The sequence below is a fragment of the Apostichopus japonicus genome, chromosome 22, assembly GCF_037975245.1.
Source record: "Apostichopus japonicus isolate 1M-3 chromosome 22, ASM3797524v1, whole genome shotgun sequence".
Taxonomy (NCBI): Eukaryota; Metazoa; Echinodermata; class Holothuroidea; order Aspidochirotida; family Stichopodidae; genus Apostichopus; species Apostichopus japonicus.
Genome location: NC_092582.1, coordinates 6,162,421 through 6,189,972, shown reverse-complemented (window position 1 = coordinate 6,189,972; position 27,552 = coordinate 6,162,421). Strand labels below are relative to the sequence as shown.

At 37.2% G+C, this 27,552-nt stretch overlaps 1 protein-coding gene across 2 annotated transcripts; it reads left to right on the top strand.

The window, feature by feature from the left end:
• Positions 1-677: 677 nt before the first annotated feature.
• Positions 678-27,287, top strand: LOC139963790 (golgin subfamily A member 2-like). 2 transcript variants are annotated; one of them, XM_071964922.1, is made up of 23 exons: positions 678-863; positions 3,826-3,975; positions 4,421-4,476; positions 5,416-5,479; positions 6,580-6,642; positions 9,120-9,200; positions 9,434-9,472; positions 9,928-10,084; positions 10,872-10,978; positions 12,519-12,577; positions 12,911-12,971; positions 13,189-13,356; positions 13,977-14,084; positions 14,817-14,904; positions 15,392-15,510; positions 16,215-16,433; positions 17,455-17,568; positions 18,665-18,823; positions 19,459-19,575; positions 20,299-20,428; positions 22,280-22,453; positions 23,426-23,722; positions 24,199-27,287. In XM_071964922.1, exons 1-23 carry the CDS (start codon positions 816-818, stop codon positions 24,453-24,455), a joined length of 2,835 nt encoding a protein of 944 aa, XP_071821023.1. In that variant the 5' UTR covers positions 678-815; the 3' UTR covers positions 24,456-27,287. The 2 variants fall into 2 exon arrangements, with proteins under 2 accessions (XP_071821023.1, XP_071821022.1); XM_071964921.1 differs by having other exon boundaries at positions 15,389-15,510.
• The last annotated feature ends 265 nt before the right edge of the window (positions 27,288-27,552 follow it).

Genomic DNA, 27,552 nt, shown 5'->3' with positions numbered 1-27,552 from the left:
AGTATGCATTGAAAAATGGGCAGATGCACGTTTCGGAGCCTTGGTAAATATTGGGGGGGCTTATCATGCATTTGCCCCCTCAACTTTTTCATTGGGGGGCTGAGCCCCCCCAAGCCCCCCCCCCCCCCCGGTTCCGCCGCCACTGATTCTGCTGGGCAACCTTTCACAAAGAAAACTCTTCTTAAATTCCAAGTGAGGATCAAAACTTTTCTTTATCAAGTATTTTTTACTTGATATACAGCAACGGAAGTATTTTCTAAGTTCACTATACATGTTAGAGCATGTAGAAAATTTGGTGACAACTATGAACGAAAGGAAAGTAAACAAACCAGGGACCAGGGAGCTAGCTTGCCTCAACAACACATATAGGGTAATTTGCAAGGTTAAAAATTCCCACACTTTATCACATACAGTTCTGGCAAACAGACATCAAAACTTGACTGCAGCGCTGTTGCTAACAAGTAACAGCTAAGTTAGCAAACCGTCAGCTGTTTCGACATCATTCTGTTTACGTGTCTTTATGACCACCTAGACGTAGAAAAAACTTATCGTCGTAAACCTGTTTCACGAAGTAGACAAATATAAGTTTCTTAGAAGATTCACATTGGGTTACTATTAACTGCTGATAGAATTGGAAGTAAGAGCAATCCTTTTTACACATTTGCTATGTCGGTATTAAAACAAGGTTATTCTAATAGCCCGCTAGCTAAAACTGCAATGCTTTATTAAGTGCTTCTTTACAGTACTTTCTCACGAAGGCGAGATGTGCATTGCTAATTAATTTTTTGGTGTCTAAGCGGACAAACTTTAGTAACATGGCTGACGTTAGTAGGCAAGAGAAACTAGCAGCCGCCAGGAAAAAGGTGGGTACTCATCATTAATTGATACAAGGGTAAAATAAATCTGTGATTGCAGTTCTTGAAGTGAGACTCGTTGCGATATTTCAATCTGATGTAATGAAATTTACGTCACCAATTCTACCATTACCATTGAATGTTCGACGAAAATTTACGGTGAGCCTAACGTTACTGTTACGCCTATTGCGTTCAGTACGTTTGGTGCTCTAACTCAATATAGCCTAGAGGCTACCCTAGTAATAAAGTATTGACTGACATTGTTGCCAGTGTGACTAACTGAGTAATGGTTTGTAGTATCCAGTAGGATACTAAGAGCACACATACTCATTTAGACGACAATCGCAATGGTGAGTTCTCATATTTTGCTCTGTGATTTATTTCTAACTATACTATTACTAGTATTAGGCCTCGTATTTAGGCTTTCCTTCAACTTAGTGAGTCCTAAATAATGTCAGTTACACTCAGTACAACTTACAAATGTACAGTGCTCAGTGGGATGGGTAAACATTGTTAGCCACAGTTTCTGATTTTTTTGTTGACATTTCATGAAAGATTGACAATAGGGCCTACAAAACATCTGAAGATAGGTAATTAGTAGGAACGAATGGCCGAAATAACAAGAACCAAAGGCCTGCATAGTGGCAAGTTGTTTGCTGCAATTAGCTTGAAATCCCATTATTTTATATTTTATTTTTCTTCCATTCAAGCTTCCGAAAAAATTATCCCTTGTGGATTGGAATAATCATATAAATTACAAGGAACAGTTGTGCAGTAGTTTGGATTACAAATCATATTGAAGTTTATTGAAATATTTTAGCATCATATCATTGCAAACGTTACCATTTGCAGTTTTTAAAAATCTATCTACAATTGAGTTAAACTTGAAATACAGAGAACATTAATTTTTTTTTGTGCTGAGTGTATGGTAATTACAATATTAATTCTCTCAGATTCGGTGAGATTTTGACCACCACAAATTAGTGTTTTACAAATTACTCATCCTTTGAGACTGAGTTACCCATCCCTCTATGTACAGTAGGCTGGATCTTGATTTTATTGATTAGTGTTGCGCCGATATCACCAATATCGGTCAATATCCGATATTATCATCCCAATATCGGTCCGATACCGATACGATACCGATATTTTTTAACAGACAAGATAAAGGCAAAATCGTACTTTTAGTCAAGCATACATTCACAAATAAATCTTCAAGTAAACAACAAAATATGGTGTTTTGTTTTCCTTTTGTCCTAAGTTGAAAAGAATGACTTTTTCCTGGTTTTGAAAAAGAGAATGGTAATTGAAATCCAACCGGAATCTTTTTCACTGCAGCGTTGCACAAGATAATAAAATGGACGCAGTAAATGTAGCTACAGTAGCTACAGTGTTAACGTATGCTTGCAAAATTGCATCTTAATTAGGTTACGAACTGTCGATCACAATGTAAAAGTTATAATAAATTATAAATGACAGTTGCAGGCTACGTTTCAAATATCAAACTGGAACATTCAGCAAGACTACTAAGTGAAGCATCGATGGTATTCAACCGTGAAACTACCTACCACACAAGTTCAAAGAATAAGTACAACATCCTTCTTCTAAACACTATATGTAATGTATTAATCTTGGCTTCTACAACGGAATACCAATTGCGCACATTCCTGGAACAACAGGTGAATTTATTAGCGAGCCCCTGGGAAAACCCGCCATTCGGGGACATGTGACAGCTCACATTTTTCAACACACCTCAAACAGAGGTAAACAATGGTTAGTGGAAAAGTCGAGCCCCAGACGTATAGAAATACTGTTGTGTGACGTAGTCTACTTCAACGTAAGATGAATGGCGATTGGTCAGTACAATCTGTTGGAACGTTTCATTTAGACTGGGGTAACAATAGTAATGTAACAAGCAACTTTCAAAATGAATATTCAGATTTTGACTAACAGTCACGGTTGGGCGTGCCCCATGCATGCACGATCCGAAGAGCTAGCAAGCTGTACTGAACTGTGCGATTATGCATCATGTTCAAGGTTTTCACGGAGGCCTTCGAGAAAATGAATGGTTAGTACAGTGTATATATGCTGCACTAATGCTGTGTGTAGGCCAAGGTTCACGAAGGTCATTGGTTATATTTGCGCGCCTTAGACGTGTTTTTAGAAGTTACGAAGGGTCAGGTTTCCATGGATATTAATCGAAAATGAATCTGACTTAAACTGACGCTAAAGAAGTGGATCGTCTTGGGCAGATTAACAAATCATTGCAAGTATAAAGAAGTAGCTCTGCTGTGAAAAATAAAGTTCTATATCAGTTTGCTGTTATCTGCAATTAGGCAAAATTTTACCGATACCGATATGCTGCCGATATTGCAAATATGGGCCGATACCGATATTGAAAACGATTATTGTAGCAACACTATTATTGATCTTGGTTTGATCAGATTTTACAAAAATTTAAGCCTGTGTAGGACTGGACATCAGTACACCATTATTTGAACTATGAACAAAAGATTCATGTAGGATTTTGTCTTAAGAGGTTGCAAATTTTAATTTTTTAGTCATTGAATGCACAGTGCACTTTTATTCTTTTTGCCTCATATAACCTGAACAAATCTTTCTGTTCAGGTTAACTGTAATAAAAGTAAGAACATTGCCATCCATTTTTTGCATTCTTTATGTTAAGTAACACTTTTAAAAGCAACTCCAGCAAATGTGTGAGGATCTGTGAGGCGCTTCTTGTACTGAAGCTTTGTCAACCCACTGAAACAGCTCTCAGTGCATGCAAGTTTACCTTCCAAACATTCTTGAGTTACATATGGTAAACATGCAAATTTGGTTTGTATGCATTGAACAAGGTCAAAACGGAATTTGATCCACGGTAGACCCATCTTAAGTCTTTCACATAGTGATTGTAGTCAAATTCATTAATTAACAATTAAAACTGTTTCATCTTTCCAAAAATCCACAGCTGCAGAAATTTCAACAGAAGAAAACCCCATCAAGTGCTCCAGCTGCTCTTAAGGCTGGGAAGAATGCGAAAGGAAATAAGTCAGTAAATCCATCAAAAGTATCTGTGAATGGAAGGCCGAATGGGCCGAACAGCCAAAATCCTCCACAAGTGAGTTTTGTCTTTAAGACATGGCTTTAGCAATAGTGGAAGGTTTGTCTGCGATACTAACTGAGAGGAGGCAGTAAATATTACATAAACTGTTATCACAGCGAGCGTTTCATTTCTTCAATGGAGAGGTTATTTAACTTCTTGCTTGGCATTGTTGTGGCCTCTCTGATGGTCATTGTTACTTGGAGTTATTCTTCTGTATGGTTAAGTTAGAAAGTATGGGTATGTGATGTGCAGTAAGGAGGTATATTATGACAGGAGTTACACTTCAGTAATAACTGATTCACTAATAGTTTATGTCAGGTAACTGCAGATACCTCTGAATGAAACTGCAAACCAGCTGAACCATAGAGTTTGCCTCTAGTATCCCATACATGTTTAATTCCTTAGTCCACTTGCCAGTCATGCCTCACTGATTTTTGTCTTTTTATTTATTTGTTTTCAGAAAATAACTGATACCCCAAAAGGACCAAATGAGAAGTCACACAATTCTGGCTCAAGGTTTGTATGAATCTTAGATCTCATTGTATCATGCTGCAACTCATCAGTTACAACCTAATTAAGTTAGTACACACCGAATGGACACCCATTGGATATGATACAAATAATGAATGGTTATGAGTATGAGTAAATATTTCATGAGAAGAAAGATGGAATGTTCCATTCAACGAGGCACAGCCGAGTTGAATGGAACAAATTACATCATTCAACGAATGAAATATTTGCACTATTGCACGAATGGAAACCATTATTTGTTTTATACAACACCTTCAAATTTGGATATAATTGGATGTAAAATGCACTCATGCAACAGATTGTTTTAAACAGACAGGTTTCTCTGCTCTCTTACCATTGAAAAAAGTGCCATCAAAAAAGTATAACACATGGTTCTATCATCATAGCCTGCAATAGAGCGGATTTTGCATGCAATCGACGAGCAATTGACCAATCAAATGGCCGGAATATAATTAGGTGTTGTATAATTAATAATATACCAGTTGTTTTTTTTTTGTTAGACATATTATACCAATTGTGTGCCACAGTTGACTGGATTCTATTGTAAGATCAATTATATGTCATACACTATGTAATACCTATGAAAGGTATACATTAGCAGAAAGCTAGTTGCTTCTTCAATGACAGAAAAGGGATGAAATTTTAATTTTTTGAGTGTTGTAAATTCTGGAAGATTATTTAGAATGTGATCATAGCTGTCTATTATTTATCGCTAGCAGAAGAGCTATCATCAATATGTACCAAAAAATTAAGAAAACAGGTGACAATAAAATAGTTTGGTAACACTACAATATGTGGTGTTGCATTCATTGCATACCACCCAGAAAACGACCCATAATTAAGAAATTATGAAAGAAATTTAGCTAACAAAACTAGCAAATATGTCTACTGTACATCATGAATTGATACTCTTCTTTCTGATAGACCGCTTTCATCTGCCGAAAGCCTGAGACAGCTCTCCAGACAGTTGAATGGACTTATGAATGAGGTAACCATCAGAGATCTTACTCTATTTACACTATGGAATCCAAAATAGAACGATGTGGTTTTGGAAGGATTTGAGTGTTTCATGCTAGTGCGGCAAATGACATCAGTTTTGCGACGTCACAAAACCATAACAAAATTATGTGCGTAATTTATGAAAGTAAAAGGTTAGCATAGGAGATGAGCTGTAGAGGCACATTTACAGAGAATACTTTATTGATCAGGTATCGCATCACATAATGCTATGGATAATGGTCCAATTGCAATACAATGTCCATGGATTGGATATAGCAGTTTTTTGTACACTTAATTAATTTCAGAACCTTTAAAACTGTGACACAAACTTTCAACACTAAATTATTCCCTGATCCGTCCAAACTTAGGTTTGTTACCATTGGTAATGAGCATAGCAAAGTGAACAGTTGCGTAATTAATTCATAATAATGTCATCAAGCTCTGATTTTGTCCAAGGTACACATTATTTTGTAGCATTTAGATTTCCATGAGCAATTCAGATAGTGAAATATCCCATTATGGCAGGTGTTTAAGCAGGTGTGGATTGAAATTCTTTGTGTGTGTGTGTGCAGAAAAATGCAAGAGTTACAATTTTGCAGTATGTTATTATAACTTTGTATATAATTTCAGGGACAGACTTGTATGATGTTTTATTGATGTCTGCTTTATTGTTTAGTTAAACTATATTCTTTCATCACAGTTTAGGCTAATCATTGTAGTGGGATGAAGAAGAGGTACATATTTGTATCACAAATTGCGAGAAAGAAAAAGGTTTTCAAAGATTTTGTAAATTAAACATGGGAGTGAAAGGTGTGACCAGATAATTTGATTTTAAAGTGTTATTGTTTTATAGATTGACAGTCAACTATTACTATTTTGTTAGGGGGGGGGGTCTTAAAACAGCTACAGCTTGTGGCAACTTTCCATAAAAATAAATTCAACATCAGCTGAAATTTAATAACTGCTCAGAATGCACTGACTTGCTGAGCAAAAAATTTGTTAGTCTTCTGGAAGGTGCTCTGGAAGTCTATGCAATAAAAAGTTGATTAATATGCCACCCTTCTTTTTCTTTTTTTTTCTTTCTCTTAGACACCTCTTGTTAATGGCACAGATGGCATTGATTATGGAGGTTCCAATGTAAAGGAACTTGAGGTAAGTCTACAGATTCTGACGTGGGTCAATCACATTGTGTACTTACCCAATAGCCTCCTATCTTTGTTTGGCATCAGTTGTCATGTTGTTATCATAATAAGTAATGACAGCATTTCATAAAGCAAAGTTATGCAAGTTTTTGGTCTTGGAAAAAAGGACTCCCACCCCTACTGTATTTAACATCCCCATGAGTGTCATCTCTTATATGTTTGTTTCTTGGCCCTTATGCCATTTTAACTTGTGAAATTACTAGGGTTGGGCGATATTTGCTTTTTAACGTCACGATAAATAGTTCAAAAATTATCGCAATATATTTAGAAAATTACGATAATTTTTCCTTGTTGTTTTTAGTGTGTTCGCAAACACACTAAAAACAACTGCCGATTTACCACCGGTGTTTTCGCGCAGCGAACACACCAACCCCTGTTGCGTGCGAGCATAATGGCGTGGGGTCAAGGGGCCCGCCTTAGGGCCCCAGTGGGGTTAAGGGATGGAACCCCTTGTGTGGGGTCCAGGGGCGAAAGCCCTGGAAAATTTTAGTATTTTTGCGTGTCTGGCGATAACAAACTCGCAGTTGAGGATTCAAAATACTAACAACTTTTTGAATATAAATTGTCACGAAACTGATGAAAATTTGAAAATGACAAGTTAGAGTAGCTATATTATGTGATAAAATGAAAAGAGATTTAATCTGTCTTACAATCTTTAAAAAGTTTAACTTACAAAACTGACGATATTATGAAAGAAACTATGTTCGACAAAGCCCCGTTTCTAGACTGCCTAACAATGAACAGCGTGCATTATACGTACATCAGTTTACAAGTTAACTTGCAGTGTTTACCCCTACTTAAATATCACGGTAGGCTACTGTACATGTGCTGCGGATTTTCCCAGGTAAATTGCCAAACAACCCCCCCCCCCCAACACCTGTTTGTTAACATTTTTGGCACGTTTCCAAAAAACTTTTTATGGAGTAAACTATTTTGACTCCACTCTAGAATTAATTAGGTCAGTCAGTAAAGGATCTGTAAAGTTATGCGAAATATTATTTTAGACGTTTAAAAAATTTATATCCCCGTAACATTAAGGTAGGTAAAACCATGGAGGTAAAAACACACCTCAAGCCAACCGACTCATCCGCATGAACAAAACAATATGTTCCCCATGATACACGAGGCACAGTCTATACCATACAGACAGCACGATATCAAGGCCCCAGTAGCTACAGTATGGCCATCTTTATGAAAGTATATCTTGCAATCCCATGTTTTAGGCCATTTGGCATGATTAACTAAATGCTAAATATTGTTTCCATGTCCTTGTAGAAAACATCAACTTCGCAAAATACAATTAGTTGTGTTTTTGGTTTTACGTGAGATTCGTAACCAACGAAGTGGTTAGGCTATGTACTATACTCCTAACTATGGTAGGATATTTATTTTTCCTTTTTTTGTGGAAATTCTAGAAAATACTTTCTCTTTCCCCCGCTTAACAGCAGATGTGGTCGTATGGTTTATTCATAAATGGGTGTACTAGAGCCTTGTTTACATGACATTTGTTGCATTTAGCACGATATGCCAGTTTCGCGTGAATTTTTCGAAAGTATTTTGCTCGATCTTTCGTAAAATTTGAATGGTGTACCAACTTAATGTTCGTGCACATTTGGTAATTTCTCTACTGATTTTCGAGGTTTTTTTCTCTATACAGTTAATGTTGTAAAGGACGGGTTTTTTACGAAGTTCAAAAGTCAGTAAATGAAGCTGATAAACTTTATTTTGTTTCAACTTTCTTAACCATGGAATGCTAGAATAAACATTTACACATAAAACGGAGAAAGGATAATCGCATTTTTATCCACACTTATTTCAAATTTCTTTCACAAGAAATTATCGTCATTTGTTCAATCCTCAAAAAATATCGTCTTGAAAAAAAATTATCGCGATAATAATAATTTTCGATATATCGCCCAACCCTAGAAATTACCTTGTCTGGTCTATGGCAAATCGTTAGCAAAGCATATATCTATTAATGTAACATTGTGTTTTTGTTTAAAAAATATGTCAGTTATGTAATAGCTTGCAAGAATTGATTACAGGTTACAAATTATTGTAGGATATTACACTACTGTACTTCCCAAGAAATTAAAAAAAACTGAAAAGTGTAATTATTATGAAGTAGGCTTGCACATGTTTGTTGATATAAACCCTCTATATACTGCCACTTTCAAGTTCCTACGGAAACAAGAGCATACTATTTGTTGGTAGAGTATTGATAAACCCTACAAAACTTAATTGAGGGTTTTGAAGGGAGTGAAAAGATAGTTTTTCCTGTTAACATCCATGATCCACTCAAAATATCTCTTCAGATAAAACTTTTAACAATTTTCTTTTTCTTTGAAATTTTAAAAGATCATACTGTAGTATTAAGAGTATCAGTTTACGGATTCCTTCTTTCAGCAAATATCCTCTTCCTTTCAGGTACGGAATCAAGAACTCGCTGCGGAGGTGGACCAACATGCTCATTCCAACAGAGATCTCCTGATTCAGATCGAAGAACTGGTAAAGTTTTATGAAAAAGAAACCATAAAATGACAAAGTTTTATCATTTATGGAAAATATTCTCGGTTAATATAGATCTAATGAGCACTGAGTACTATTCCATGTGAGCTTTATGTTTCTAATTAGTCATTACACTTTGCCAGATTCTTCATAATCTGAGCCCAGGTAGAACAGAACTACTCAGATAACCTTTGCATTTTAATTTTCAACACTTTAATTTTTTATTTTCACAGAAAAACCATTGTAAGAAACTCCAGGATCAGCTGGAAAAGGTAATAATCTCAAAACAAGTAAAAAACAAATCCCTGGAAGGGAGATAAATGCAAACTAGTCTATGAAAATTTAACAAGGTTTTATTGATTTATTCATTCCATTTTTTTTTCAATTTGTTTGCTTTTTTATTTTTTATTTTATGTATGTGATTCATCTTTGAAATGATCTATGAGAATTTCATCTGCATTACTATTTCTAGGTATCAATTAAATATTACATCATTTTTAATCCTTAGTCTCTAATGATTTGTATGTATGGGTTTGTTCTGTTCTTATAGTGCTCTTCATACTGCAAGATATGTATTGGTTAAATAAACACACCGAATTGTAGACTTCATGTGAACATTTCTACATATGTGATTATGAATTCTCCTCAATGACATCACCGTCATGTTTTAACCTTTTATCTGATGGAGCTACAACCTGAAGTTTCCCCCTCAATTTTTTCCTTTCAGGAAAGGCAAGACTTTGATAAGCGAACGTTCAAAGAGCAGAGTGCTCTGAAGGAGCAGTTACAAGTTCACATTCAAACTATAGGCATCCTAGTCTCTGAAAAGTCAGAGCTGCAGAGTTTGGCATCCCAGGCTCGAGGGCACTTGAAACAGAAAGCAGGTGAGGATTATTCAACAGATTTTGTTGGTGTAATTCCTTACAATTTAAAAATGAGAAATACTGGTAGCTTCCAGTGGGATGTGAAATCAAAGGAGGTGATGGCATCTGTCACACAAAGACACTTTAGCACAAATTGTATTCTTTTCTTTGTTGCATTAATGTCAGATAAGATATTTGGGATCTCGTGGAAAGCTCTGTCTTCTTCTCAATGATAGTCAACAGTTATTCTAGCCAACACTGTGATCACAGTAAGGGTTCCAAGCCTTATTTGCATATGAGACTTGGGGCAAATGTTATTACTTTATCTGGTAAGGCTAGTTAGAAGACAGTTGCAAACTTTTTGGGTGGAATAAATATTTTGTAGTGTTTATAAGGAGTTTAAAGTATTACTTACGTGAAAGTGTTTAGAAGTGGAATATAGTTTTGTTATTTTAACAGTGAACCAACTAGCAGTTTAAAATATAATGATATGTTAGCATGAGTATGTGAGGTTTATAAATCAAAGAGAGGGTTAGAGTCTGATTGTAGGTTTCATAATAAACACAGAAAAACAGACACTAAACTTGTGATCCTACACTCTCTTTGGGCACAGATAGATATCATACTCAACAATGGTGAGGTACGTCTTGAAAATGTTGGCTCATGTCAAAGAGAAATGTGCTCATCATAAATGTAGTCTAATATAACGAACATGAAAGGTTTGTTTCAAACTTTGTTTGCCTCTTGGATCCATATTGAAAAGCTGTTAATTTTGTTCCTTGTATTTACTTCTTTCTCTCTAACTCAGAAGAGGCTGACAATCTTTCAAGTCGGTTAAAAGCTTCCAGGCAAAGAGTAGCTGAATTGGAAAGGAATCTGCTGAGTGTTAACTCTTCCACAAATCAACTTCAGAAGGTGAGTGATAAATGGTCTTTGTAAGGGACCTCTGTGAGGGACCTCTGATGTCTGACCTGATGTTATCATGGTATTCAATTTTTAGCTCATACCAGCATGCTGGTGTGAGCTATTGTTACAGTGCGGCGTCTATCACTCTATCCGTCAACAAGTGGTAAAACCGCTCCCACTCGCACAGTGTTTGATGGAATTTCATGAAACTTGGACACAAGGACCATTGGGTATAGGGCCATCAGAGATGGTCCAAAATTTGGGGTCAAAGGTCACCTGTGGGCCGTAATGGGCCATTTTGTGGAAATACGCAAAATGCTTCTCCTACAGATTCCATGGTACAATGTTGAGGGTTTGTCACGTTAGTACTATGGAAGTTTTACCTTCAGGGTGTTCATGAATTTGAGATCAAAGATCAACTAGGGGTCTTTTGTGGCCCGGGCCCCGGCCCTATATTTTCAAATTGCTTCCGTTCGTACAGTGTATGGCCAGTTATAATGAAACTTGGTCACAACGTTCCTCGGGATGAGGGTTACGAGGGGTGTTCGGAACATTAAGGTCAAATGTCATTTAGGGGGTCATCGGGGGTCATTCTTTGTAATATTTTCAAATATCTCAATCTCCTCAAGATTTTGATGGATCATATTCAAAGTTGAACTGATGATTGTTGGATTGTGTATGAATCAGGTGATGCCTAATAATTTTTGGTCAAAAGTTAATTAATTACAATTAATCCCCATTGTTTAAAAAAATCTGAGCCTTCACCTTTTTCCAAAGCTCCTTTAATTTGTCTCCCAGTCTCTGCAGTGTTTGTTTAGATTTGTGGTTAAGCTCTGCAGAGGCTGTTAGTGGAATTAAAGCAGTATTGGGAGTTGCTATTAACTGTTGAACTGTAAGCATGAGAGCCCTATAGCCAATCAGCACTTGCCGATTCTTAGAAGTCTTTGAGCCTGAGGTATGTAAGCAGCCAGCCAAATTTTGGGAAGGAGTGCTTGTGAAGTTATGTCTGTCTGCTCAGGTAGAGGGGAGAAAGTTTAATAGGGTAGGTCAGTGGTATTGTTTGAGAGAGTGGGTAAAATAGGATTTAAAGGGGGAAATCAGGAATTATAGCCAGTGGTGTGGCCAGGATTCTGCTAATGGAGGGGGGGGGTATCCCTCATGGGCCCAAAATTGGTGGAATCTGAAAAATGGCCTGAAATTTGGTGGGCCTTAAAGTTTTGTGGGCCCTACATTTTTAAGCTCGAAAAGGTATGAGCTTCTGCACCATTGGTGCTCTAGTTGATTGTATTTGTCATGTTGTGAGACTCCTGACAATTATTGTGACCTGAAGTGTGAAAACTAAAGAGTCAAAATGAAGCAAAACTGCTTACCGACTAAAGAGCCTGTGTAAGAGAATGTGTAAAAGTAAGTGGGCCTGATGTTCCGATCCTAGCAGGATCTTCTTAAGAGGCTGAATAATGGAAAGTTCTCATCTGTCATCTGTACATTCTACGCAATGTTGTCAGTTTCCTTTTATAACCATTGTAATATCTTGTTTTGTGTTTTTCAGTCCAGAGAGGATATAGACAAAGAAAGGGAGTCCTTGCAGCAAGAAGTTAGAAAATTAAGGTATGCTGTGCTGTTCCTGGAGCTAAATATCACAAAATACCCTGAACCCTCCCCCACCCCTCCCCACCCCTCCCCTCACCCATCCAATAACTTAGAATTGTACTATTATGATTGCTGCTAAGAAGCCCTAATTTATAAATGCTACCATTGCACACCTGGTGTAACTTTTGTATTAGAGAAACAATTTTATACCTGTACAATATTCACAAAGATGTAAATAACATTACTCTGACAGTCATTTTTTGTGGCACCTCTTCAGATGCGATGTTAGGGTATGGATTTGATTTAAAAAAAGTTGTGAGTTTTCACCTCTCTGTTTTTTTGTTTATACAGAAAATCTAGCGAAGAATTAAACCAGCAAAATTCAGAGCTTACCAGTCAATTAACAACAAAAGTAAGTAACTTTAAAACAGGCTTTTTGTCTTGGTCAACAACATTAGGGTTTGAATGCAAAGAATTATGATGAGTGGAAAAGTACACATTAGTAGTTTGGTTATTTATACTGTCTTTTATTGCTGTAATGGGTAACATTTTCAGATTGTTTTTGTATCAATTTTGGATTTTTCCAGTTCACATTTTTTTCCAATTTTCATGTGTGTTTTTTTTTGCAGACTTCTGAAAATAGACAACTTATAAATTCTGTAAAAGAGTTAGAAGAGAGGCTAAGTATGTCAGACTTGAGAGTTCAGCAACTCGCTGCCCTGAGCAATCAAGACACAGAGGGCGCTCTCCAAAGAATGCATGAAGAGAAAGTAGAAGTAGAGAATAAACTAGCCCAAGTAAGTCGCTTCTTATCTTAGCCGCTCTCAAGTAGACAATATCTGCTCTGCAAATGACTGAATCATGGACTTATAATTTGTTAATGCTCTTTGAAGTCTCTCTTAAGTTTGAGGTATAAGACAGTCATAACAAGATTCAACGATGCAATGTTATTAAACGATGAAAAAAAAAAGGAGTGCTGGGTTGGATTGTGACTCAAGTAGTTCCTAAATTAAAACAAATTCCTATATTTTTTAAAGTGAAGATATTAATACAAGTTTTTGACTGGACATGACCTAAGTGACTTGTTTCAACTCTGGTTGAAAGCTGTTATAATTTGGAAGAGTAAACAATATTCTTGTCTCATGGATTTGGACAAGTTACTAGCAATTTATACTATTTCTGTTGTCTATTAAGTGAACTATACAGTCTTTAGGTTGGGGTGAGGGAGCAGCTGGTTTGAAATTTATATGTAGTGTATAGATTCACCTTAGTGAGTACCAGAACTGTATTGTAATCTGTGGATATGTTGTGTGCCTATGTTGCTTTCAATATAACATGTGGCAAGAATCTCAGCGTGTTGACTTTCAGTTGTACTACTATTTGTCTGGAAATCTTGTTTATGTTTATTTTCCTACAGTATGCACAAGCTGTACAACAATTAACAGCAGAGCGAGAATATCTGTCCCGGCAATACCAAACAAACACGGCCCAATTACAAGCGCACTGCCAGCAACTTGTAGAACAGGTAAGAGAAATTTTTGCTAAATACAATTTTTTGTGTCCTTTTTTAATCCTTGCTATAGTCAAATGGAACCTATGCTTATGGAGTGTGTGTGTGTGTGTATGTGACACCTGCTTTGTAAACATGGTAGCTCAAAAAGTTAAATGTGGATTTACTTCATACTTGGTGTGTGGCTCTGTCTTATTGAATAAAAGATGCCTATTGTTCTCTATGAAGGTCAATCGTCATGTGGGGTCAACAGAGGTCAAAATTCTGAAAACTTTGTGAACAAAACTTCATACTTAGTATATAGATTCAGCATGGTTAGTGCAAGAATTATACATCCTATCGATTTTCACCCTCTGAGCCTAAAGGGGTCAACAGGTTATCTCAAATGGGCACAAACTGATATTGAACACAGTGTAGCCTATTTTTACCCATACATACAGATGAAGCTAAGAAACAAATGACTTCTTAAGTTTATATGGAAAGAATTAATGTCCAAAAATATTTATTTTTGGGAAGATCTCAGTCCATATGTAAAAAAGATGAGCTGATTGGAGAAACCAGTTTTATTTCTGTAATTCATTCCTCTTAGTGATCAATAAGTCATTTTTCACTGAGTTTTGCATTAATTTGTTGGTAAAGTGATATCAATTTTCAATGTTCATTGTGGCTCTGATAGGGAAGATTTATAATTCATTGGTTTTTAATTAATTAATTAATTTCTTTTTCTTCAAATTTCTCTAAATTAAGGTCCAGCTATTATCGTCCCAAAATAATGAATTAGCATCCAGACAAAAGGAACTTACAGACCAGATAGAAGTATTAAAACAGCCAAAAGGTATGTATCTTATAAAATACAGACATACAAACCAACCAAAAATTGTATGCAATTGTCCTTTAAAGTAATGTTCCGGTGTAAGTGGAAAACCCCATCTCAATATCTAGTCCCTAACTCAAGGTATGAATGATTGAATGTAACCTATTTTGATTGGCTAATCCCTTGATTTCTTTCCTGGAGTGGTCTGTGATGTCATAATGGCACATGTTCTTCGAATGCTTTACTTACCCGTTATAACCTTCTTGTTGATTTATCCTTGAAACCTGCTCATACAGTTAGAATGTTTGCTTAGCTGTCAAGGGTCTCCGTATTTAGAATTTCGTCATAATGCAACTTTCTCGTAGAAATATTATTGTCCTCTATAAATTAGGTAAATAAGAAAAAGGAAAACCAAAATAAAAGAAAAACCCCAAAACAAATTTCACTTGAATTGGTGTGAGGACGTCAGATTTTTTGTAAATTTTTTTCTTATTCTTGTTATCAGCAGATGTGGAGCCAATGGAAGCCGCAGAAGAAACTGGAGGCAAGATGTCACAGCAATTACTTGAGGAACTTGAAAAATCAAACACAGAAATAAATAGACTTCACGTACTGAGTTCAGAGCAGGTAGCGTATTTAACATTGATTATTACTGTATTATAAATAATAATAATAAAATGTGGGACACAACATTATTCTGTCTATTCCTTATGCTCTTCTTGCTTTAAATGTGAGATTTCATTAGTAAATAAGTTTATGGCACTTTTTATTCCATGTAAAGTGATTGTGAGTATAAATTCAATAGTTGTTGGAAGACACAGCTTTTTGCATGGGATAGGCAGTTATTCTGTTTGTTCTTTTATACTATTCTTAAGTTAATTTTAATGTAATTTACAAAACTGGAAAATCCAACCCTTTGAGCTGATAGACTTTATTTTGGCCTTTCTTAAGTGATTGTTACAAGATTAAATGGCTGCTGAAAATGCAGCTTTTTGTATATCTAAGTGTGTTAAGCATACATGGCTTCAAATCTTTGTATTACACAGTTAGTATTCCTTTGTTTGTTATCTTCTTTTATAAATTTGATATGTGCCCTTTCACTTCATGTCCACCATGCTAGTCAAATTCTTGTTTAAATATTTGTAACATATACTTTTGTCCCAAATTGTTTGATTAATTTATTCCAACAAAAAAAAATTTAACTTACAAGAAATTTTCAGTTATGGAGTTGTGGTTATATTTGTAAGCTTCTTCTGTATAGATATAGTGTTATAGAAGATAATTTAATAATTTAGTAGATAAATTTTTGATTGTCCTGTTTCTTTTGATAGCACTCTAACAATTTGCAATTGAGTAAGCTTCTGGAGGAGAAGGAATCTAAACTGGAAGAATTAGAGAGTGTGGTGTACAGATTTAAAGAGGATGCGACGGATAGGAAGGCATTATTGGAGAGCATACAGAACGACAAAGCCACCATAAGTAGGGCCGTGGCGCAGAACAAAGATTTAAAGTCACAACTCGAAGAACTTCAAGATGCCTTTGTGAAAATGGTAAGCCGAAAAGTTTGTAAATCAAATTATGAGTCAAAATTGGATGTTAATTGATTGTAAAAGCTCTGTTGACATCCTATCATTGCGTGGGTACGTCTTCAATTGTTGCCATATACTGTAGTTTTCAAAAGTCAAGACGGAAAGAAAAATTGTAATAATTATTGTGTACAATAGTGTGCATAAAAGAAATTTCTTTCTGGCAACGACCTAATTGCCTAGCAACAGAAGATCCAGTAATCGTCCCTGTATATTAGTACAAGGACAATGGAATGAGAAATAAAACTTTGTGAGAGTAATACATGCTTTTGCAGTATGACAAGAAATCCCTGTAAATGGTACAAAGGATTGTGATGAATAAAGTTTTGTAAGGATTTCATATAAAAATGAAACTGCCTGAGTTTATGGGTACCCAGTGGTAGCATGATAAGCTCTTGATAAACAAAAGAAATTTGATTTTGATGGTTGTCTTTTTGCCTTTTGTATTACCTTTTGCTGAAATTGCAAATATATATCATATATCAGGTCACCTAAAGTGCTTTTAAACCCCCTTAGTGCAGTCAAAGCAATAGTTTAACTATGCAGTACTAAGTAGGAGTCCACTGTTACATAAAAATGATTGGAATAATAATTAAAATATTTTTGAGAAACTGCCTTCACCATAATCAGGAAGAAATAAAGTTGTCCAATCGAGAAATGAGACAAATTGTTTGAACCATTGGTTGAAGATGTAGAAAAAAAAAAATGTACTTTGTTACTGTCACATCATGAGTGAAATTGTTTAATGAAAGATTACACCAATTGTAGAAAAGAATTTTGATAAATAAAGTTGTCTTTTGAATAGCTCATTTTTAAGCATATTCTAACTGGTATTTATCATTAGGACAAGCTGACTTTATGTTGAGTTGATTGTTTCTGCCTTCTTCACTTTCTAGCTATTGTCATGTAAACGCTTTAATTTATTAATTTCTTGGCATCTGTCGAGATAAACAATATCATCTATCTTTCGCCTCAAACCTCTCAGAGTGAAAACAACATGACGTTGACCACGTCTCTCCAGTCCGAGCAACATCAAGCAAATGAGTTTAAGCAGCAACTGGAAGACAGAGGAGCAGAACTAGAGAATTCTCAGAAAGAGGTAATAATGTCTCTCTAATATCCATTGGCAGCACTCTTTAAGCTCAATTGCCCGAGAGCTGAGTTTGTAATATATTTGGGTTAGCTCTTTGCGCAATTATCAACCTTCAAACTGAGTGTCAACAGTTACTGTAGACCTGGGGTGGGCAACCTACGTCTGGCGGGCCACATGCGGCCCAGCAGTGATATTTTTGCGGCCTGTGAATAGAAAAAGAAAAGACCAAAAAAATCTATTTTACATCATCACAAAAAACAAGCTTGCTGCTTAGAATTTATCGGCACTAATGATGCTGTCAGGTAGGCCTATTATCCCCATTAATTATCAACTATACTGTATTGACATTATGTTTTTGTGAATACAGATTAAGTACACACACTTATTGCTTGAAAGTCCTCGGAACCAAAGGTTTGAAATCAACAGCAGGTCGTTGGTTAGGTGCGACCCAGTTAAGTTTTCACTACTTATAATCTGGCCCATTCATTCAAAAGGGTTGCACACACCTGCTGTAGACTAACAAGGCATCATACCAGATGGAAATTACAGCTAACCGAATTAGCATTTGCCAATATGGGTTGAAGTTGTTATTGTCATCAGGTGGTATGGGTGAATGACTAAACTGAACTAATTAGGGCTAGACGGTTAAAATTTATATTACTGGTAGAGTAAAATGCACTGGAGTTGAGTTTGAGTTAGCATCAGAAATGTGCAAACCCAAACCATCCTCTGTACCAAGATGTGAAGTTTACAAGCCATAATTACATATTTTTGTGGTTGTTAACTCTACTACAGTGGGAGTGTGGGATGAATCATAAAGATATGACAACGATATATAGTTGAAAGATAAGAATTTTAAAGCAGATTGAAGCAAGTTAAAAGACTAAGACCTAGATTTGAGCTAACCTTCCACAAGGGACCTCATTGGTCACAGACTGGTCAGCAAGGTATAAAGTTTCATGGTTTGTACTATACTACACTAAATCCTGTGAGTTAATGGCTGTACGGTGGGAGATATATGTCTCGTATGAGATGATTGTGTTCACTGGTAATTATTCATTGATGCGATGTTTTATTCATACCATCATGTTTATTCATACAGTTGGACAGCAGAACAGAAGTTATTAACGAGAAGGATATTGAGTTAGAGTCTTTAAAGAAGGAATTACTGCAGCATGCTCAGATGGCTGATAGAGCACAACACTATGCCGCCCACCAACCCCTCGTTGAGTCTCTCCAGAAAGAGCTAGGGGATGCCCAGGTAAGTGATGGCGATGTCTTTAAAATTATATTCATGGAAGGGTGGATGTACAATTAGAATAACCCTCCCCTCCCCCCCCCTCCCCCACTCACCAAGAGATGTAGGTGAATGTTTATAGAGCTTACTTTTCACTTTATATTGGGGCTGGGGGGGAGGGTTACAGGGCACTGGTGTTGTTTATTTTCAAAGGCATCTGTTGCTATTTGTCTTTCATTTATTAATGTTTTTGTTGTGCTTCCTTATTCTTTAAGTTACTAAGAGGGTGCTGTATGAGTATACAAATATAGTGAGCACACAGTATTTCATATCATTTAGCTTTCTAACATTACATTTATAGGTAAAGTACTGTAGAACTCTTGTCGTTCATATCTGGAAAATGAAATGATATATTTTAATAAGATTCTGTTTAAGATTTGCTATGATAATAGTGAGTCCATTTGTTTTCCTCATTTAGTACTATGTTGCTAATATTACAGTCAATACAGTTTCTACACCCCTCTCTTCCCCCCCCCCTCCCCATTCCCCAAACCCCCTTTCTCCTTCCATCCTCTCATCGTGCTAGTAAGTCAAGTATATCCTTTCCTGTGATGGTAAACATCTGCAATTTTAACCAATGATTAAATTTTTTTGGGTAGGAGCACCTAAGAGCACTAGAAGAAGAGAACAATAACCTAAAAGCTCACGTCTCATTAGTGGGAGATGTAGAAGGATCATCATTAAATCAGTCCAATGGAGGAGAACCAAATGATATCGTGAGTACTTGTCTATAATAGGTGGTAAATTGGGGAGGGGGGTGGTGGTTAGGCAGCTTTAGCAATATTCCTCTTAGAAACCAAGTATCTCCGTATCTGCCACTGAAATATTCTATATTCTCTGTAGTTTTAAACAAGCTACAGGAAAAGACAAAATTACATTTCAACTTTACAAAAGAACAAGCAATTCTCCGCCTCTGCATAAAGTTGACGAGGCCCAAGTCTCGGTACGTCGGCTTTGAGAGTGCTGTGAGTAAAGGCGACGTTGTAATGTTTGGTCTGAAAAGGACCACAGTGTTTCTTGAGGCTTCAGAATTCTTTTGTGAAGTTGATGGAACAAATTAACACAAGCATTTTGGTCTTCAAGTAATTTATAAGTTGCAGATGGTGTAGAGTTTCAATAAAAACCTGTTTTAATATATTATCCAATCGAACTTGAATGTCCTCTGATGCACAGGATTAAAATAGTTGCATTTTGTTCATTGCAATCATATTAAAATTCGTGGGAGACGTTAAGATGCTGGTTCGATCAGTTACTTTGCATTCGTTGTTTCTTGCACATTCATATATCTTGTTTGTCAAGTTTAAAAGCATCTTATACTTTTTCATTTTTTCTTTAAAACCAACAAGTCTAATGTACAAAGTGCTCACTTTAAATGTCATTGTGGTTTTAAGTTAATTAAACCTAAATATGGCCCTTTGTTCTTATTTGTTTGCTTGTAGGTCGCAGAACTTTCAGCCATTATACGTCAGCTGGAAGCTGATCGAGACCAACTCAGGACATCTTTCATTGAGGAGGAGGCACAGAGGAGAGCCCTTCAAGTACAGCTCAATCAGTCTCTAGAAGAGCAAGGTAAGTCAATGCTGGCCAAGAATGACCCACATGCTTCTTCTTACAGTGGTTGGAGAACTCAGTAGAAGAATCATGTAGAATCTACTGCCACTGGGAATTAAATCATTATTTGTGAAATAAAGTTAAAACTTGATGTTAAAACAGGATTTGAACCAGTGACATCAGGATTACTAGTCCTGTGTTTAACCAATCAAGCTATCCAGCCCTTAGATGGTGGCAGTCCCTGTAAAGCTACTGTACCAATCAAGCTATCCAGCCCTTAGTTGGTGGCAGTCCCTGTAAAGCTAATTTACCAATCAAGCTATCCAGCCCTTAGTTGGTGGCAGTCCCTGTAAAGCTACTTTACCAATCAAGCTATCCAGCCCTTAGTTGGTGCCAGTCCCTGTAAAGCTACTTTACCAATCAAGCTATCCAGCCCTTAGTTGGTGGCAGTCCCTGTAAAGCTACTTTACCAATCAAGCTATCCAGCCCTTAGTTGGTGCCAGTCCCTGTAAAGCTACTTTACCAATCAAGCTATCCAGCCCTTAGTTGGTGCCAGTCCCTGTAAAGCTACTTTACCAATCAAGCTATCCAGCCCTTAGTTGGTGCCAGTCCCTGTAAAGCTACTTTACCAATCAAGCTATCCAGCCCTTAGTTGGTGCCAGTCCCTGTAAAGCTACTTTACCAATCAAGCTATCCAGCCCTTAGTTGGTGCCAGTCCCTGTAAAGCTACTTTACCAATCAAGCTATCCAGCCCTTTAGTTGGTGGCAGTCCCTATATAGCTACTTTACCAATCAAGCTATCCAGCCCTTATATGGTGGCAGTCCCTGTATAGCTACTTTACCAATCAAGCTATCCAGCCCTTAGTTGGTGGCAGTCCCTGTAAAGCTACTTTACCAATCAAGCTATCCAGCCCTTAGTTGGTGCCAGTCCCTGTAAAGCTACTTTACCAATCAAGCTATCCAGCCCTTAGTTGGTGCCAGTCCCTGTAAAGCTACTTTACCAATCAAGCTAACCAGCCCTTAGTTGGTGGCAGTCTCTGTATTCAAGCTACTTTACCAATCAAGCTATCCAGCCCTTAGTTGGAGGCAGTCAATGTAAAGCTACTTTATCAATCAAGCTTTCCAGCCATTAGTTGGTGGCAGTCCCTGTAAAGCTACTTTTCCAATTAAGCTATCCAGCCCTTAGTTGGTGGCAGTCCCTGTATACCTACTTTACCAATCAAGCTATCCAGCCCTTTAGTTGGTGGCAGTCCCTATATAGCTACTTTACCAATCAAGCTATCCAGCCCTTATATGGTGGCAGTCCCTGTATAGCTACTTTACCAATCAAGCTATCCAGCCCTTAGTCGGTGGCAGTCCCTATATAGCTACTTTACCAATCAAGCTATCCAGCCCTTATATGGTGGCAGTCCCTGTATAGCTACTTTACCAATCAAGCTATCCAGCCCTTATATGGTGGCAGTCCCTGTATAGCTACTTTACCAATCAAGCTATCCAGCCCTTAGTTGGTGGCAGTCCCTATATAAATATGTCTTTACTGGGGTGAAAAGCAGAAGGCACACCTTTCTTGCATTCTTTGCTTTGAAAGGATTTCAGTTTGTTTAAAGTCTAATAGTTTGTCCAATTTATTGTTCTCTTGTGAATGAAACTGGTTGTTTTTATCTATGTTCTGTGTAGAAGTTCTGTTTAATCTCAGCATTTGCAGTGAAAAGAAATGTGCTACTTACTCAGATTGGTAGCACCAAAACTAAACTTAACCTTAAAACTTAATTATGATCAAGAACGTTTTGGGGGCTTTATGGTAGTGTAGTGTGTACGTACATTCGGTCAGAGTCACTGGTTCATCTTTACTGTTCCATCCTCTCACAGGTGACGATTTTCAGAAGTCTGTGACTCAAGAAGCCTTTGAAACTCTCCAGTTAGCGATGGAGCAACTCCAGGCCAGGTTTACGCAAGTGATGAGAGAGAAGGTGGATCTCATAGAAAGATACCAGGAATTGGAACATGTCAACATGCAGCTAACAGGAGAAACAGAAACAATAGGTAATAAAACCTTGATTAATTCTTAATGGAATGGTGAGGTCACCCCATATAAATAATGAATACGTTCCTATGATTGTGAGGGGCGAAAGTAATAGTTGTTTGTTAATGTCGGTGTGGTGTTGAATGGTGTGGTCACCCCATATAAATACTGGATACGTTCCTATGATTGTGAGGGGGGAAAACAATAGTTGTTTTTTAATATCGGTGTGGTGTTGAATGGTTTGGTCTCCCCACATAAATACTGGATACGTTCCTATGATTGTGAGGGGGGAAAACAATAGTTGTTTTTTAATATCGGTGTGGTGTTGAATGGTTTGGTCTCCCCACATAAATACTGGATACGTTCCTATGATTGTGAGGGGGGAAAACAATAGTTGTTTTTTATATCGGTGTGGCGTTGAATGGTTTGGTCTCCCCACATAAATACTGAATACTTTCCTATGATTGTGACGGGGGGGGGGGGGGGGCGAGGGGAAGTAATAGTTGTTTGTTAATATCGGTGTGGTGTTGAATGGTGTGGTCACCTCACATGAATATCAAATAGAGTTTCATTATGCGTGAGAGTAATACAAACTGTGTGTATGCTAGTCATCTATTAAAATTACATCTTTTAATATTTAGGCAGCTCTGATTTATTTTTTACCGTCATGGTACTAATGTTAAATGCAACATTTCAAAATGTTCAATTCAGCAACAAAATTTGCTATCTTAGTTCATGGTATTGCTCTACACTGCCCTTCCTCTGTTCCTGTCTCTTGGTCATGCTACTTCATATTAGCCAGTAGTCCTTGGGAAATGCAAGATGGTTAAATCATTGATGTGTGTGAGGGGAGGGTTGGGAGGGGGCAGAGGTGTTGGATGGGGTGGGATGTGTGAGACGAGGGTTGGGAAGGGGCAGAGGGGTGGGAGTGGTGGAGATGACTGGCTGTGCAGTAGTCATTTCACTTCTTCTTTATTTTTTTGGCTTCTCAGGAGAGTACATTACCCTGTATCACAACCAGAGAAGTGTCTTGAAACGTAGACAGGAAGAACGAGAGAGATTTGTGACGATGTTAGCCAGAGAGAAGGAGAGCATGCAGGAGAAACTGAACCAGCTTCAGAATCTTGTGATGCAGTTACTCCAGGAGAAGAAAGAACTCCATCCATATCAGTTCAGCCAAGGGTCACCAGAAATACCAGCATCCTTCCAAGACCACCCACACGCTTTCAAGGTCCACGGCCAGGAGGAGACGAATGGGATGGATGGATCAGAAAGCGCGGACAATGAAGGTAAGCGCTGGGATCGCTTCTTAATGTATCCTTTCTTTGTGATAAAGGAAAAGACAAAAAAAATCCTCTGGTAATCGAAAGCCTACATTTCGATTTTGCTAATACAACAGATCCTGTATTTCAAGAACTTTTTTTCAGTCCAAACTATTTTTTCTTATTTGTTCTTTAATTTCCAGGTTTTCAAATCATTTCATTTGAATATAATTGAAGGTTTTTTTTTTTTGGGGGGGTGGGGGGGGATTTTGTCTACATTAATTCCTTAATCCCTTAATGGGCTTCCCACCCACCCCTCCACACATTTTGCACATATAAAAGTGATGGTATCATTCATTCTATATCGACAACTGTCCACCTCCCCACACCCCCTAATCAACTGCCACCCAACATGCAATTTACACCGGCATATCGAACCGATTCAGAAATTGTCACAAATCTTTTAAGTGGTGTTTACGTGAGTATCGTCTTCTTTTTTCCAGACATCGGAGAGGACTGGCCGTCGTCTTCCTCCGACAGTGAAGGGAACGCAGAGGACGGAACCACGGCAGACCAGTATCACACTGCCAACAGCATCCATGTGCCTTCAGATAACATTCCAGAAACAGAGCATACTGTCCATCAAATCATTCAACTCCTTCAACAGATGGGCGGCTCCCATAACATCGATAGAGGGACCATACTCGATAGAGACTTCTTGCCATGCAAATGTTGTACCGGGACCATGATCGATGTATGAGTCGTCACAAGTCCACGACATAAAGCATATCACCGTGGTTTTTCATTCGCGACGATGCATTCAGAACTGTGTAGATAAATGAATGGTCACGTGGTGTTTGTGAAATAGCACCGTTCTTCTTCCTGAAATGTTTATGGGCTCCAGGAGTGGACACCGAGGTCACAGTTGGATATAAAGTAACTTCGCCATTCGTAGTCATTTACTGCACTCTGAATTTAGCTGATGGAGTGGCCAAGGAAGAATTGGATTGTAAGTGTGTTGATTGGACACAGAAGCATTGCCATGTACAGCCTCACATGTCCATTTGTATTGCAGGACTGCAAATCAAGAGACAAAATTTGCAAAGGCCTCAATAAGTCAGATCACAAAACAAGTCACTCACTCGGGGCAATATCCTAAGTTGGATCTCAAGAGGACACCACTTTGATTTTAGTGCTTGTTGTCAGTTTATGAAACATTTCATGGATGGCACAATGGTAGACTTAATGTGGCCAAAAGCACGACAACTTGAAGAAAAAAAAACTTATCGTTGTTAGTATCATTGGTTTATTTCACTACAGGGATCAGTATGTGATATTTGGTTATTTGTGTCAAATTTGATCGGTGGTAGTTGAGTTGAGTCGGTTGGATAAAGACAAAAGGGTATAGGGGTTACCCTTCAGTGGTTGCTAAGGAGTTTACGATTTTGAAATCTCAGATTGTATGCCGCAGTACACATTTGGTAAGCTATGGTGTATTTCCGATACTAGAAAGCATAATGGATAGTTACTGGTGATTCTCATATAAAAATGATAGGAGAGATATGATGTGTCTGTGAGTCTGATAAGTAAATTAATATTATAACATAATAGGATAACACAACCATTCATGAAATTTTGAAAGACCTTTGACTACTTAAAGTATAAAATTCATGATGAATGATGACTAGTCATTTAATAGTTGCTCTCAAGTCAGTGTGGATTGATACAGCAATATAGAGAACAATAATTCCAACAAATATTAGTTCTCTTTATGATCATAATATTCCTCATCATTCCAGTTTCTTAAAGAGAAAATGTTCATCCAGGTGTAATCTGCAAACGATGTTATTTTGAAATCGACTTTTAGTGAAATTTCATTTCTAATTGAAGGAGGTTAAAAAAAAAGTGCTTTTTCATATTATTCTGAGATTTCTGCTGAATGTCTTGATATTTTACCACAGGTTACTGGATAACACTGATTTGGGAGTCTTGAGTTATAAAGTATAGGGTTAACACATTACTGTGCGGTAGTTATGCTAATTTTTATACATGATAGTTTATTTCATTAAAGATAAACAGCTAATTCACACTGACTCACTGTTAACTGTAGGTAACTGGTTAACCTGTATCTATGATATTTTTACCTTTAATGAATATTTATGTATACTACATTGATAACTGATGGAAAGCCTTGACCAAGCACTGAATGCTTTTCATTTGCTTTTCTACAATACAGCTTGTTTCATTCCTGGCTATCATTATTTTATGTCAAGTGTAAACTGCATCCTATACATGATAGGATAAGACAATTTTTCCTCATGTTTTTGCTATTATCAAGTTATAATGTTTGCAACAGTAATTCTTTTGTTTTTTGCTGCCCCTTCCCCCTCCATCCCTCCGTTTCATCCTCTCCATTCTCTTTCACCCCACTCCCTTCCCCTCCCAGACTTAACTTTCATTACTTTTTTTGTGTGCAATTGGATGACTAAGAATGGTCATGGGTAGTGAAACATAGATTTCCCTTACTGTCAACGCTAAAGCATTTATACTGTCTCTTCGTCTTCGTTACGGTGACACATCCGCAAAAAGGGACAATATCTCACCACACACACGTCAAGAGAGTAATTAGTTAAATCTGACACGAGTACTGATATGAGTGACAGGATTCACAGAACCACTGGAACTACTAATGAGGTCTGAAGGCAGACTATTCCAATCCCTAATTGTATTTGGAAGAAAACTATACTTATAGCAATTGGTACTGGCATACAATTGGCAGAAATGCATATCGTGCATGTTCCGACTCCTACGCAGAGGCTTCCTTAGGCAGTCAATAGGAATCTGAGCCTGGCCATGGATGCCCTTTGCAAATAAGATGATTCTACTTTGCCTGCGCCTCGCTGCCAAGGGCACCAGGTTTAGGTCCCGAAAAAGAGATGAGACAGAGCCAGGCTCTCTTGAATAATCTGAAGTGATGAAACGGGCTGCACACCTCTGAATGTTTTCGAGGTTGTGCTGCAAGAAAGCTTGGTGGGGATCCCAGAGAGAACTGGCATATTCCAATACTGGCAGGAGGAGACCTTTATGCGCAGCCAATTTTGCATCCTTCCTGTCTTGGACATTAATAGTCAAGTTGACACTCTGCAATACAAGGGCATTCTTCTGAGACAAAGATTAGCCCAGAACATAGCTGTCTTTGCAGTTAAGGATTTTCCATGCTCATCTGTTTTTTGTTACCATAATAATTGAGTGATAAATATTGTATGATTTGTTCCAGATGGTCAGCAGGGTGGGCAAATTGTTTTCTTGTTTTTCATTTTAGTTCACTTGTTACATAGAGTTAGTATTTTGTGTTGATTGTGAAGGTATGAGGTTGTGCTCCTGATAGAACTTATATACTTTCGGAAATAAATAAAGAGGAAGGGAAAAGAAGTAGAATGCTGTAAGAATGTATAATGAATAAATTTTGCCCTTGCATAAAGCTATATTTTGTTTAAAGAATGACTTGCATGAGAAAGCAAACTTTTGTTAAATGATAAATTTATTTAAGTAATGGTATATGGTATAAAATACAGTGCCAAGAAAGTTGAAAGTTGTTTCTGGTTTCATTTGAATGTAATTATTCAACAATCTGAAAGTAGTTCAAGTTATCTAAGCGGGTATCATGTATCTGAAGCCAGTGGCTTAGAAACTCACGCTCTCCTCATTTTATTTACAAATCCTGGCAACAAAATCTGCTTCTAATGTTGTTCAAAATTGCAATCAGTCATGTGGAGAAAATTCACTTTGTTTTACCGGAAATAATTGTAGAAAGTGCTTATGCAAATGGTCCGCATCGGTAAAATTAGCGCGACAAT

Excerpts from the sequence above, each read along its gene's own strand:
- LOC139963790 (XM_071964921.1), top strand. The coding sequence starts at position 816 with ATGGCTGACGTTAGTAGGCAAGAGAAACTAGCAGCCGCCAGGAAAAAG. Across the intron at positions 6,643-9,119 it reads CCAATGTAAAGGAACTTGAG|GTACGGAATCAAGAACTCGC; the intron begins GTAAGTCTACAG and ends TCTTCCTTTCAG. Across the intron at positions 19,576-20,298 it reads GAGGAGAACCAAATGATATC|GTCGCAGAACTTTCAGCCAT; the intron begins GTGAGTACTTGT and ends GTTTGCTTGTAG.